This window comes from Amia ocellicauda, chromosome 15 (assembly GCF_036373705.1).
Source record: "Amia ocellicauda isolate fAmiCal2 chromosome 15, fAmiCal2.hap1, whole genome shotgun sequence".
In the NCBI taxonomy this organism is placed as follows: domain Eukaryota; kingdom Metazoa; phylum Chordata; class Actinopteri; order Amiiformes; family Amiidae; genus Amia; species Amia ocellicauda.
This window is the reverse complement of record NC_089864.1, coordinates 30,071,639-30,085,470: the sequence shown is the minus strand read 5'-3', so window position 1 is coordinate 30,085,470 and position 13,832 is coordinate 30,071,639. Positions and strand designations below refer to the sequence as shown.

Sequence of the window (13,832 nt, the reverse complement as noted above, 5' to 3'; positions counted from 1 at the left end):
CAGGCCTTGTTCTATTCCATTGTGATACATCTGCGGAGGGGAAAGCACAAAGGTTCTTGATTTACTTGTCTCCAAAATAAATATCTTGATTAGGTGGCCACATAGATTTTTCAAGCACTTCCACGTGTTTCAAGAGTTCTTGATACTTTGTTTTATCTTCATCTTGTTTGATCTGACCCAATGCGTGATGTGACCATACCCTGTTCCAGTTTTATTGAAAGATAAAATGTAGTGTGGTCAATGACTGTCATTCTCCCTTTATGCAAAGCTACTCCTTTGAACGCTCCACTATGAACTGCTTGCTGAGCAATTAAAAAGAGTTCTCCAGGATGTTTTGACAAGGATTTAAAAAAACAGACACTTTTGTTCAAATAACGTGATGTTATTAGAAATGAGCATGGATCAGTGTTGGGGTAAAATTGCCCCCTATGTATTGTATATACCCACTGTATAATACTCTGCATGTTGGGAGAACAGAGTACAAGGATTTTTACATAACATATTCATATACTAACTGTTGGGGATAATTAAGTTTGGTAGGCATACTGATTATTTAACCTACTGTAACCATGTAACTCATTGTATTGTATTCTTATTGTAGGATTAGCCTTTAACAGAAGTTGCAGAGTTAACATTGTCATATCTCACTGGAAACTTGCCATGGCAAGGGGGGCTGAAATTTGTTATTATTGTAGAAATAACATAAATAACATACTGCGCATAACTATTTCTGTGAAAGTCTAGACACTTGAACTCACGGCCATCCCCTCACCTCTATTTTGGAAATGTCAAACCACAATCTCCCTATATTTATATTATATTTTGAGGAACAGCTCAGAGCTGACAACATAAACAATATACATGCTGCTCTTCAGACAAACCAGAAATAATATAGAGTCCCACGTCATCTACTGCTAGGCAAACCGTGCAGACATGTCAACGGAAACTCTCAAGTGTGTTAGGAGTTATGATATCGGACACATTCCATGTCTGCCTAGCAACTAAATCTGTAATATGTCCTGCCCCGAAACGGACTTCTGTGGCAGAAATAAACTGAAGACAAACGATCTGGCATTGTGTCGGTTACTTTTTTCTTCCCGAGCTTGTCTCCTGCGGAGGATCCCCCATCCTGCACTGATGGCGCTGGGTTATCCTAGTCCAGGGGTTATCCTAGTCCAGGGAACCTGAAGGGTTTACTTCTGGTGAAGTGGTTGTACCTTAACAATCAGTGTAGTAGATTGCTTCTGTAGCACCAAAGAAAGCTTCTCCAATTCTTCCACTAATGCATCAAAAAGTGAACCCATGTTCAAGACAAATGACGTGTCAATCTTTGAGTCCCTTCTAGGTCGCCTGTTATTTGGTATCTAGGCTAGTGTCTATAGCATTTTCAAAATGCTGTACTAAAGCTGCATAATTTTGCTATACAGCACTAGCACTAGAGGGTACCCAGCGCATTCATAGTATTAATCCCACAGCAATTAATCGTATACTCTGGTTCACTGGTACATTTTTGAAGTTCTGCTAGTTTTTCTTGTGAAGCTTGGTACAAACTATACAGTTTGTCAAACATTCATTTAATCTCATATGCTCCACTTACATCTTCCACGACATCTGCAACTTCTAATTCAAGCCAGCGGTTAACTGCAGTGCCACAGTATGATATCAGGAAACATTTTTTGCAAGTAAATCCATTATCTTATAAAGATTATAGAAATACCATGTAGAATGTATCCAGGATTGTACTGTGGTATCTGCCAATTGGATGAAGTAAAAAATCATCCTACTAGCCTCATTGGATTTTGGATAAACAACTTTCATGCAATGACTTTTTTCCTTACTGTATACTGTCTTGAGGTGTGGCTTCAGCCTCGGCCCCTGTTTCAAGGGGCCCCTTTGACAGATATTTGTGCTGCGGTGCGCTGGGCCTCCACGCACACTTTTATGAAATTTTACAGGCTTGGCTTCCTATTGGAAATCCAGTGCTGGCTTGAGTTGAGAGTTTGGCCCAGAGTCCTCAAACTCTGGGCCAAAGGTATAGTTTTGGCAGATGGTTCTGCTTCCAACACCCTAGTCTGGGACAGCTACAGCAGTTGTGAATGGTGAATAGATCTCTTCACAAATGGGTAGTAACCTGCTTGGTGTCGGCTTCTGGTTTCTGCTGTGCTATGGCTGGTGGATGAGTCCTGGGATTCCCTGACTCCCACTTTGACCTTTTTCTAATTCGATTAGACAACATTTAAAATAATCTAAAACAAATAAATACAATTACAGTCAAGAGATATAGCTGAATTTCACATCCACCCACCAAACAGTAGTGTAAAATGCATACCACAAGCAAAAATATTTTTAATAACACAACTTACCAGGGCAATCCTCATTTGTGCATTCCCACAAGCCATGTCTGCATACACTGAAAATAAAAATAAATATAAAAATAAGCATAATGTTTATTAACAGTGCTACAGACCAATGCCATGATGCCCATTTGCAATATCATGGCCACATTTCTTAACTTGTCAATGTGCACCAAGAGGCCACTGAGAGACACTATATTCAGGAACAAGAACATTCTCAAAAACAGTCCATGCATGACAGAAGGCCTTAACTTGATATATTGTTTGAAAGTAAATAAATTACACTAGTAAGCAAATCTTTTATTTATTTTATAATGAATGTTCCAAAATCCAAATGTTTTTGAGTCTAAAAGATAACATTTTTGCAAATTATTTTGAACATTTTAGTAAATAATAAATAATTAAAGTAATGAAGATAATATTGTTGTAGTTTTATTATTTCAAGACCCACATGCCATGGTTTCTTTGGATGGGAGTACGTTTATTTACTATAAGTTTGGCAACACCAATTTAAATAGATAGTGCTAAGATTAGATACCTACATTATAAAAAGTCAGTGCATTTTTATGAACATAATAAATAAATGAATCTGTTCCAGAATTATTAAAGAATATCTCCTAATGGGATAATATAATTATTTAAATAAGAATGTTTTAAAATATGAAATCATATATTTTATATTTGCAATATACTCTGAACCAAAAATTGCTTATTTTTTACAAAATGTTCTGAAAAATAATCTCCCTTAAAGAATGTCATTATATCAACAACCTTCTTTACATACTACTCAAGTTGAAATGTTGAAGTGATGCAAATCCTGAAGATGAGGTGTAGACGTTTCTTGATTATACCATTTTTTAGATTTAGGTTTCCATTTGGGTCTTGATTCAAATACTTGCAAAATACATTTTAGTTTTTTTATATTAATGTGAAAAGGTGCATTTAAATTGAAGTTGTATACTGTGTATTGGCAGGAAAAATATGAATGAAATTCAAAGAGAAAACTGCCCCTCCCCTTGAATTGAATGGAATTCACAAAATATACATTAATAATAAAAATAAAATGTAATTATAATTTATTCTCAGGTAGATAATGCCTACCCTAACTGGTGGGCCAGCGTGTCAACCCCTAACAGGTTGTGCTAGTTTCCGATGGAGAATCACCATGGGCAATGTGCAGACTGTCATAAAGATGTGCTTCACTACTTGAGGGTGAAAAAAAAGGCGCCACTCTGATGCCAGGGGACTACCCCTGGAGGGAACTGCTGTTTTCACCAATCTCAGAAGGTGAGCTGCTCTGAGCAGCCAAAGCTGCTAAATAATGTTAGATGAAGACGTCGATGTGGAGAGACCTGTTTGGCTTCAGTGTTTCTTGGTTGCGATGTAATATTTCCTATTGTGAACTATTTTCAATAATTGTATTGCTAAATGTCAGCTCCCCATCCCTTGTCAAAAACAAAATTTGAAGCTGCACTAAAACCCTTAATTTAAAAGGTAAATATTCTAGATGGGAATTAAAAACCCTTTACTAGTAATTATATGATGCACGATCTCTGAAGTTATTTCACTACTGCCCTGACTATAATGTTAACCCTAAAATATGTATAGACTGCAGGGATCTGGATGTTCATATGCTTTTGAAGTGTTTTAAAGTGGATGGATCTGGCTTTCAGTACATGAATAGACTCTCACCAGGTATTACAGTCCTGGGCAATGCTTGAACCTGGAGGATACCGTCGGCCAGTGTGGACACAGGAGCACTGAGAGGCATCCACACAGCTGTCTCCATCCAGTACCTTCCCAACTTGGAAATAAATATAAACACTTTGACATACCAGCTCAACACTCTCCTTCTTGCACATTGACTCCCATGATGCCAAATTGCTAAACAAGCCATGGAAATTCAGTGACACATTTAAAGTGATAACATTGCTCTGAGGAATGACAGATATTCTACAGGAATATTTAAATACAACAGCCCGTCCAGTCACAGTACTACATTTACACCTAGTGGACAGGGAGAATGATGCACAATTCTGTTTTCCAATGTACATATAAACTACACTGCTCAAAAAAATTAAGGGAACACTTAAATCACACATCGGATCTCGATGAACGAAATATATTAAAGATCAAAATCTTTACTATAAATTGTGTAATTTGTTGAGAACAAAATGACGTAACAACGGTCAATGGAAATGAAAATCACCAACTGATTGAGGGCTGGATTCAAACTCACACCAAAAATCAAAGTAAACAATTGAAATTACAAGCTGTTCCAACTTGCGTGAATTTCACCACGGCAACTCATAATATGACTCAGTAGTGTGTATGGCCCCCACGTGCCTGTATGCACTCCTGACAACGTCTGGGCATGCTTCTGATGAGACGGCGGATGGTGTCCAGGGGGATCTCCTCCCAGACCTGGATCAGGGCATCAGTGAGCTCCTGGACAGACTGTGGTGCTACTTGGCGGCATCGGATGCACCGATACATAACGTCCCAAAGGTTATCAATTGGATTCAGGTCTGGGAACGTGAGGGCCAGTCAATGGCATCAATGCCTTCGTCATTCAGGAACTGCCTACACACTCTGGCCACATGAGGCCGGGCATTGTCCTGCACCAGGAGGAACCCAGGGCCCACTGCACCAGCATAAGGTCTGGCGATGGGTCTGAGGATTTCATCCCAGTACCTAACAGCAGTCAGGGTACCGTTGGCTGGCATGTGGAGGTCTGTGCGACCCTCCAAGGATATGCCTCCTCAGACCATCACTGACCTACCGCCAAACTGGTCATGCTGGATGATGTTGCAGGCAGCATAACGTTCACCACAGCGTCTCCAGACACTTTCACGTCTGTCACATGTGCTCAGTGTGAACTTGCTCTCATCTGTGAAGAGAACGGGGCGCCAATGGCGGACCTGCCAATTCTGGTGTTCTCTGGCAAATGCCAATCGAGCTGCACGGTGCTAGGCTGTAAGCACAGGTCCCACTAGAGGACGTCGGGCCCTCATGCCACCCTCATGGAGTCTGTTTCTGTCAGTTTGGTCAGAAACATGCACACCAGTAGCGTGCTGGAGGTAAATTTGTAGGGCTCTGGCAGTGCTCCTTCTGTTCCTCCTCGCACAAAGGAGCAGATAGCGGTCCTGCTGCTGGGTTGATGCCCTTCTACGGCCCTGTCCAGCTCTCCTCGTGTAACGGCCCGCCTCTTGGTATCTCCTCCATGCTCTTGAGACTGTACTGGGAGACACAGCAAACCTTCTTGCGATGGCACGTATGGATGTGCTATCCTGGAGGAGCTGGATTACCTGTGCAACCTGAATGGGCTGCAGGTACCGCCTCATGCTACCAGTAGTGACAAGGACACTAGCAAAACACCAAAACTAGAGAAGAATCAGTCAGGAAGGATAAGGAGAGAGCAATTGTCTGTGGCCACCACCTGCAAAACCATTCCCTTTTTGGGGGTTGTCTTGCTGTTGCCTCTCCGGTGCACCTGTTGTCACTTTCATTTGCACCAAAACAGGTGACATTGATTCACAATCGCTTAGGCTTCCTAACTGGACAGATTGATATCCCTGAAGTTTAATTGACTTGGTGTTATACTGTGATGATTACGTGTTCCCTTAATTTTTTTGAGCAGTGTAGTTTAAAAAATGCTATTTCTCCAATGAGATAATATACATAACTGGAAATGATCCTTGGATCGCTAAAACCTCATTCACACTGAAACAAATGCTGGCTTTTTGGTGGCATTTTGTTGCTGGCAAAGTCTGTGTGAAAGGGTTAATGCTTGCACCAGCAATTTTCCACCCTGGGACCTAGTCTAAATGCTAGCATATTTCTGGAAACGGGTCTGTGTCAATGCAGCAGGAAAATGAATGCCGGCATATGACGTGTCACGTCTAGGGTTGGGTATTGTTTCAATTTTATCGATTCCGATTCTGATTCCGATTCTGGTTATCAAATCCGGTTCCAATCATTTTTTGGAGAGAAAAAAAGAGCAAATACTTCAAGAACAAAAATTTGCCTACCTTTTATTCTTGCCACATTTAGGCTATAACCAGTAAACTGCCAATTGACAGTTCCCCTTCATTTATAAAAATAAATATTACACTTTTTTATGAGCAATGATCAACAAAAACAATTACAAACCAAAACATTTAAAATAAATATAACACAAAAAATAGAACATAACAAAATATGTAACAGACAGTTATTGGAACCAGTAACAATGTCAAAGAGAGTCTGTAATGCAAAGTCAGCAATTCTTTTGAAGAAAAATCAGCAAGTCTGCCTTCTTCAGAAGGATGCGTGATCCTTATACACTTATAATGCTACCTACCGAATCATAGTTTACTGTGGAATATAATGTTCTGATAGCTAGCTCTGATTCTGATGTGGTATGAGACTCAGGAGAACATCAAACAAGGCTAAAGTCCATTGATATTGCTGTGAAAAACTGTCACCACCCGTTGACATTCATCCGCTTTCTCCTTGCTCATTTTCCCCTTCATGGCTAAAGTGAATGGAGTATCTGGCTCTACAAATAAAGATTGTATCGAATACATCCTTCCTCTATTGATCTCTATTTTAAACAAAAAAATCTCAAAAAAAAAAAAATTAAACTGATTCTGCTCATCTGTGTTTTGTACCTGAGGGTGAGATGCTGTTACTGCTAATATTAGCTGTATCTGGTGCGGCAAAAATTGTACATTCCTTTAGATTCACGCCGTGTTGAAGTAAATGCTTAATCATATTGGAGGTGCTTCCTCCCTTGCACGAAATCCTTTTGCTGCAGGTGTTGCATTTTGTGGTGGTGTTATCAATTTTAGCATAGCTTAACCAAACTTTGGAGCGTTTGCAGCGGTCAGACTCAGCCATGGTGCCGAATGTAATGTGCTGCGCATGTGCGTAATGAAATTAGGTCCTCGTAGCAGGTCCTGGCAGATCAATATGACTGTAAAATGCTCACTGCCGTTCACCTCGCGAGCATGATTAATAAAGTTAGGAACCGAAGTGAGGAATCGAAATGAGCGTGTCTTATTGAATTCACGGTTCTTGGAAATTTGGAAACGGTTCTAAAATGGAACCAGTTCTCGATACCCAACCCTAGTCACGTCCTTGCATTGTCGACGCAATAAGTTAGTTAACTGGTGTAAACCAATCAGAATAGGGGAGCAAAAATGGCAGAGGTAGAAAATAATGTCGCAGCAATTCTGAATGTTATTGATGAACCAACAGGCCAGTGATGTATAAGTAATGCTAACTTATTGTCACATATATGTAAGAAGTTATAGACATAGCTCACATATTGTTGACAATATCTCACGCATTTGTTAAAAAAAAAATCCTTTAGCACCCCCCCACAGTTCTACAACATACGTGCACATACACACACAGACAACTACTTTAGCTGGTGAGAGCAGTTTCTGTCACCACATTTCTGCAATGTGAAAAGTCTCATGCATTGACATTTTGAAAACTTCAACTTGTTTAGAGTTATTACATTTTATTTAGGGCAGTAATGTCAAACTCAACAATAAAATAAGTTGTTTTGAGCAATCAATCATTTGCAGATGTGGTTACTTAGACTTTGGGTAGATATATACAGTGCATCCGGAAAGTATTCACAGCGCTTCACTATTTCCACATTTTGTTATGTTACAGCCTTATTCCAAAATTAATTAATTATTTTCCTCAAAATTCTACAAACAATACCCCATATAATTACAACGTGAAAGAAGTTTGCACATGTACATAAGTATTCACAGCCTTTGCTCAATACTTTGTTGAAGCACCTTTGGCACCAATTACAGCCTCATGTCTTTTTGAGTATGATGCTACAAGCTTGGCACACCTATTTTTTGGAAACCTATCAGTTTCTCCCATTCTTCTTTGCAGAGCCTCTCAAGCTCCATCAGGTTGGATGGGGAGCGTCGGTGCACAGCCATTTTCAGATCTCTCCAGAGATGTTCAATCAGGTTCAAGTCTGGGCTCTGGCTGGGCCACTCAAGGACATTCACAGAGTTGTCCTGTAGCCACTCCTTTGTTATCTTGACTGTGTACTTAGGGTCGTTGTCCTGTTGGAAGATGAACCTTCACCCCAGTCTGAGGTCCAGAGTGCTCTGGAACAGGTTTTCATCAAGGATGTCTCTGTACAATCCTGCATTCATCTTTCCCTCGATCCTGACTAGTCTCCCAGTTCCTGCCGCTGAAAAACATCCCCACAGCGTGATGCTGCCACCACCATGCTTCACTGTAGGGATGGTATTGGCCAGGTGATGAGCTGTGCCTGGTTTCCTCCAGACATGAGTTCAATCTGTGTTTCATCAGACCAGAGAATTTTGTTTCTCATGGTCTGAGAGTCCTTCAGGTGCCTTTTGGTAAACTCCAGGCGGGCTATCATGTGCCTTTTACTGAGAAGTGGCTTCCGTCTGGCCACTCTACCATACAGGCCTGATTGGTGGAGTGCTGCAGAGATGGTTGTTCTTCTGGAAGGTCCTCCTCTCTCCACAGAGACACGCTGGAGCTCTGTCAGAGTGACCATCGGGTTCTTGGTCACCTCCCTGACTAAGGCCCTTCTCCCCCGATCGCTCAGTTTGGCCGGGCAGCCAGCTCGAGTGCTGGTGGTTCCAAACTTCTTCCATTTATGGATGATGGAGGCCACGGTGCTCATTGGGACCTTCAATGCTGCAGAAATATTTCTGTACCCTTCCCCAGATCTGTGCCTCGATAAGAGAGGTCTACAGACAATTCCTTGGACTTCATGGCTTGGTTTGCGCTCTGACATGCACTGTTAATTGTGGACCTTATATAGACAGGTGTGTGCCTTTCCAAATCATGTCCAATCAACTGAATTTACCACAGGTGGGCTCCAATCAAGTTGTAGAAACATCTCAGGGATGATCAGTGGAAACAGGATGCACCTGAGCTCAATTTTGAGTGTCATGGCAAAGGCTGTGAATACTTATGTACATGTACATTTTTTGTTTTTTATTTTTAATAAATTTGCAAAGATTTCAAACAAACTTCTTTCACGTTGACATTATGGGGTATTGTGTGTAGAATTTTGAGGAAAATAATAAATTTAATCCATTTTGGAATAAGGCTGTAACATAACAAAATGTGGAAAAAATGCAGCGCTGTGAATACTTTCAGGATGCACTGTATACACAAGTTACGTCCAGTCACAGTACCACATTTACACCAAGTGGACAGGGAGAATGCCCCTGGTCCTTACCTAGTACTGGCCTGGAGCCGAGCAGGGCCAAGGGAGGAGTTAACTGATCTCATCATCACGTAGTGTCAGTCTATCCTATTATTGTCATGCTGTCGGCCTGAAATTCCCAAGTTCGACGCCAGATGTCATCCTTTACCTGTTTCATCACAATCTAGTCCTGCATTATTCAATTATCTCCTTCAAGCCAAGCCAAGCCCAAGATCATTGAAAGTCATGTTCCTAAACCTAATCTCCGGTGTGTTTGCTTCTCCTCTTGACCAATGCCTTTTGGATTCTCTGTTTTGCTCTCCAAATACTTGACCTTTTGCCTGTTTGTTTTGACCATGACCTTGGATTCCCTGTATTGCACTGTTTGCCTGTGATTTGACCTTTACTTGTTCTCTTGACTTCGATTATTAGACTGCCTCTGTTACACCTGTCTGATGGTTCTTGACCACCTGCCTCAATTGTGTACGCACCGCACCTGGGTCCTCTTCCACCCAGTCTGTTCACCATGACAGACATTACAATTACTAGGTTTAAATAAATTACAAATTCTTAATACATTATACATACTTAGCCAACTACTATTTAAATACTGGTAAAAAATCTTAGAATTTATCTACATAAAGAGTTTAAATAAAATAAATTGTTACAGGTTGCAAGCCCTTCTTAATCTGTAAGTTAGGTCTTAACGCCAATTTTTTTTTGTTTAACTCATTAACTTGTCTCTCTCAATAGATACTTTTATTTATGTATAACAGTAAAAGTAGATTGCTTTTTAATTACAAATTAAACAATGGTAGTAAGGATAAATCCAAACATTTGCATGTTGCAATACAGCCTTCGAAATAGGTAAGCTTAGAAATTGTATAACCAGTTGGTTAGGCAAGTTTTTAACGGATTCTTCAAACAGAATTATTTGTAACTAATACAGGTCAAATATACCTACAAGGGAAAGATCATAATCATTTGTTATATTGAAATGTCATTGTATAGAAAGACTAGCATTACTCTTGTATTACTCTTAATGTTGACAATCGGCTGGGACTTGGAAATATTTATATATTCTTATTGTGAGATTTTCGTTTAAACGAGATTCAACCTGTATTTTAATTTACAAATTTTAAATCTATTATTTATTTTCGCAATATGGGCTAGCAAATACGCAATACACACTCACCTAAAGGATTATTAGGAACACCATACTAATACTGTGTTTGACCCCCTTTCGCCTACAGAACTGCCTTAATTCTACGTGGCATTGATTCAACAAGGTGCTGAAAGCATTCTTTAGAAATGTTGGCCCATATTGATAGGATAGCATCTTGCAGTTGATGGAGATTTGTGGGATGCACATCCAGGGCACGAAGCTCCCGTTCCATGTTGTGACATGGTGCATTATCCTGCTGGAAGTAGCCATCAGAGGATGGGTACATGGTGGTCATAAAGGGATGGACATGGTCAGAAACAATGCTCAGGTAGGCCGTGGCATTTAAACGATGCCCAATTGGCACTAAGGGGCCTAAAGTGTGCCAAGAAAACATCCCCCACACCATTACACCACCACCACCACCAGCCTGCACAGTGGTAACAAGGCATGATGGATCCATGTTCTCATTCTGTTTACGCCAAATTCTGACTCTACCATCTGAATGTCTCAACAGAAATCGAGACTCATCAGACCAGGCAACATTTTTCCAGTCTTCAACTGTTCATTTTTGGTGAGCTTGTGCAAATTGTAGCCTCTTTTTCCTATTTGTAGTGGAGATGAGTGGTAGCTGGTGGGGTCTTCTGCTGTTGTAGCCCATCCGCCTCAAGGTTGTACGTGTTGTGGCTTCACAAATGCTTTGCTGCATACCTCGGTTGTAACGAGTGGTTATTTCAGTCAAAGTTACTCTTCTATCAGCTTGAATCAGTCGGCCCATTCTCCTCTGACCTCTAGCATCAACAAGGCATTTTCGCCCACAGGACTGCCGCATACTGGATGTTTTTCCCTTTTCACACCATTCTTTGTAAACCCTAGAAATGGTTGTGCGTGAAAATCCCAGTAACTGAGCAGATTGTGAAATACTCAGACCGGCCCGTCTGGCACCAACAACCATGCCGCGCTCAAAATTGCTTAAATCACCTTTCTTTCCCATTCAGACATTCAGTTTGGAGTTCAGGAGATTGTCTTGGCCAGGACCACACCCCTAAATGCATTGAAGCAACTGCCATGTGATTGGTTGGTTAGATAATTGCATTAATGAGAAATTGAACAGGTGTTCCTAATAATCCTTTAGGTGATTGTATATACATAATTATTATATAATTTGACTGTTGCAGTGCATGCTGGAATACTCCATATTATTAGGGTACAATGACTACCTATACGATACCATAACAAATAGTAGCCCAATTAAATCGCTATGGGCTTCCATATGTTTTATTTGTCACATCTTTGCAGCTTCACTATTATAGTTTGGTAGCCAGGCCAAAATTAGGAGAACAACCACATTCACAAGGTCCTCCAATTGCCCCTGGATACAAATTATAATCACAAACTATATACATTTCTTAACATAATAAATGCAGAGGTAATTTCTACAGCAGGTCAAAAATCTTTTTTGGGGAATCTTTTGGGAATTACAATACATTTTACCAGCAATGCGCACATTGTACCTCTTGACAGTGATATTTGGAGAGCTAATGTCCCACAGGTTGTCAAACTCATTGCAACAATCAAACAAAGTCTATCCAAGCCAAACATTCAGTTTTAAACATCTAGTTGATACACAAAATGGTGTACTGCTGAAACCCATGTTTGATACCCCAAAGACATTCATGCAAGTCCAGTGTAGCATATTAAAGCATTTTGAACCCATCAAAAATACTGTAAAAGTATGGTTAAACTTCAGTAAAACCATGTTAAGAATGCAAATGTCCTAAGGCAAATATAAAAAGGTACATTTGTATATCTTAATGTATGAGCATAATTGCCCTTTAAAGCCAAACTAAACAATCTTTTTTTTTCAGTATTGAGAGTCAAATGAAGGAATAGAAGTTTTATGGGATATACTAATTAATAAAAAGGAAACATATAATGTCAGCTAATGTTTTAGTCAAGTCATATAATCTGATATTGCGATGCCTGATTTGTAAGACATGTATGGTAAAGCATGTGTGTTTTGGGGACTGTGGAAAGTGGAACTCACCAGGGCAGCTACAGCCATCCACGCATTCTTCGTCGCACACCTCGTTGATGTTTAGGCTTTGGCAGGTGCGGTGAGTGCAAGGACTAATACAATCACTGTATACCATGCCAGGTGGGCAACTGGGAGCTGAAAGACAAGAGTTGGTACATCGTTTCATTAAACAGCAGCAACAACATTTAACTGCTATACAACATTGAACTTGACTTGCTCAAGTATTTCACACAAGCAAAACATTTTCAAATTCAAAATTCAAATGTTCTATCTCTACCAAGAAGAGGCACTGCAGGGCAAGTGGAGAAGGCACATGTAAAGCTCAGGATGTCAGCTCTGTTTTCCTTTAGTCAGATATATAAATTAGGTGTGTGTGATTTTTGATACAGCACAGGAAAGAAAAACACAGCAGGAGTAACCATGTAGAAACAATCTAAATAGTCTTCTTAGCAAAAATGTATTGGTTTGCTTTAGAATGTAAATGTATACACTATTGAGTGGTAGGTTTCACAAAGATGAAGAGAAGGTTCCTTTACAGTTCAGACATTGCAAGTCTAGTTCAGAGGTGGGCTTGAGATGTGTCTGCACGATGCATATTCATTATACTCACTGCACTGGCTTTCTATTTGCCATCTTTGCAAAGTCACCCCCTTGAAAGCACATGTCCTGCTGTACTCTAGAACTGCTTGACACTGGCATGCCACTTGATTCCCACAGTGGCAGGCATCAGTCTCACAAAGAGAGGCAAAAGACTCAGGATCAACTATGTGGGCACACTTTAGGAAGACTGGAGAGTTCTGCAAGGCACCACATCTCAACACCAGGTCCTAAAACCAAAACAAAACAGGCAGAGTCACAGTGGAAGAACAGAAAGAACAAGAAGAAAAACAGTTATCCTCTTCTTTCCATTTTAATTTGGGCACAGCACTCTACAAATACTTGGGGCTGTGGGAAGGTTCCAGCTACTACAGACTCCCTTAACTTTGTAACTCTGTTTAAGGTGTAAGATAAATCACAAAGAGGTTAAAAAAACGAAACTCATTATAATAGAGTCAGTAACAGAGATAGGAC

General features: G+C 40.3%; 1 protein-coding gene across 1 annotated transcript in view; it reads right to left on the bottom strand.

The window, feature by feature from the left end:
* The window catches only part of vwf (von Willebrand factor), a 124,118-nt gene that overhangs the window by 84,089 nt on the left and 26,197 nt on the right, over window positions 1-13,832 (bottom strand). The window contains exons 7-10 of the mRNA XM_066724656.1: window positions 13,372-13,588; window positions 12,771-12,896; window positions 4,047-4,158; window positions 2,364-2,410 (exon numbers count right to left, since the gene is read on the bottom strand). Of these exons, the coding sequence (XP_066580753.1) occupies window positions 2,364-2,410; window positions 4,047-4,158; window positions 12,771-12,896; window positions 13,372-13,588 (502 nt within the window). The remainder of the gene's footprint in view (window positions 1-2,363; window positions 2,411-4,046; window positions 4,159-12,770; window positions 12,897-13,371; window positions 13,589-13,832) is intronic.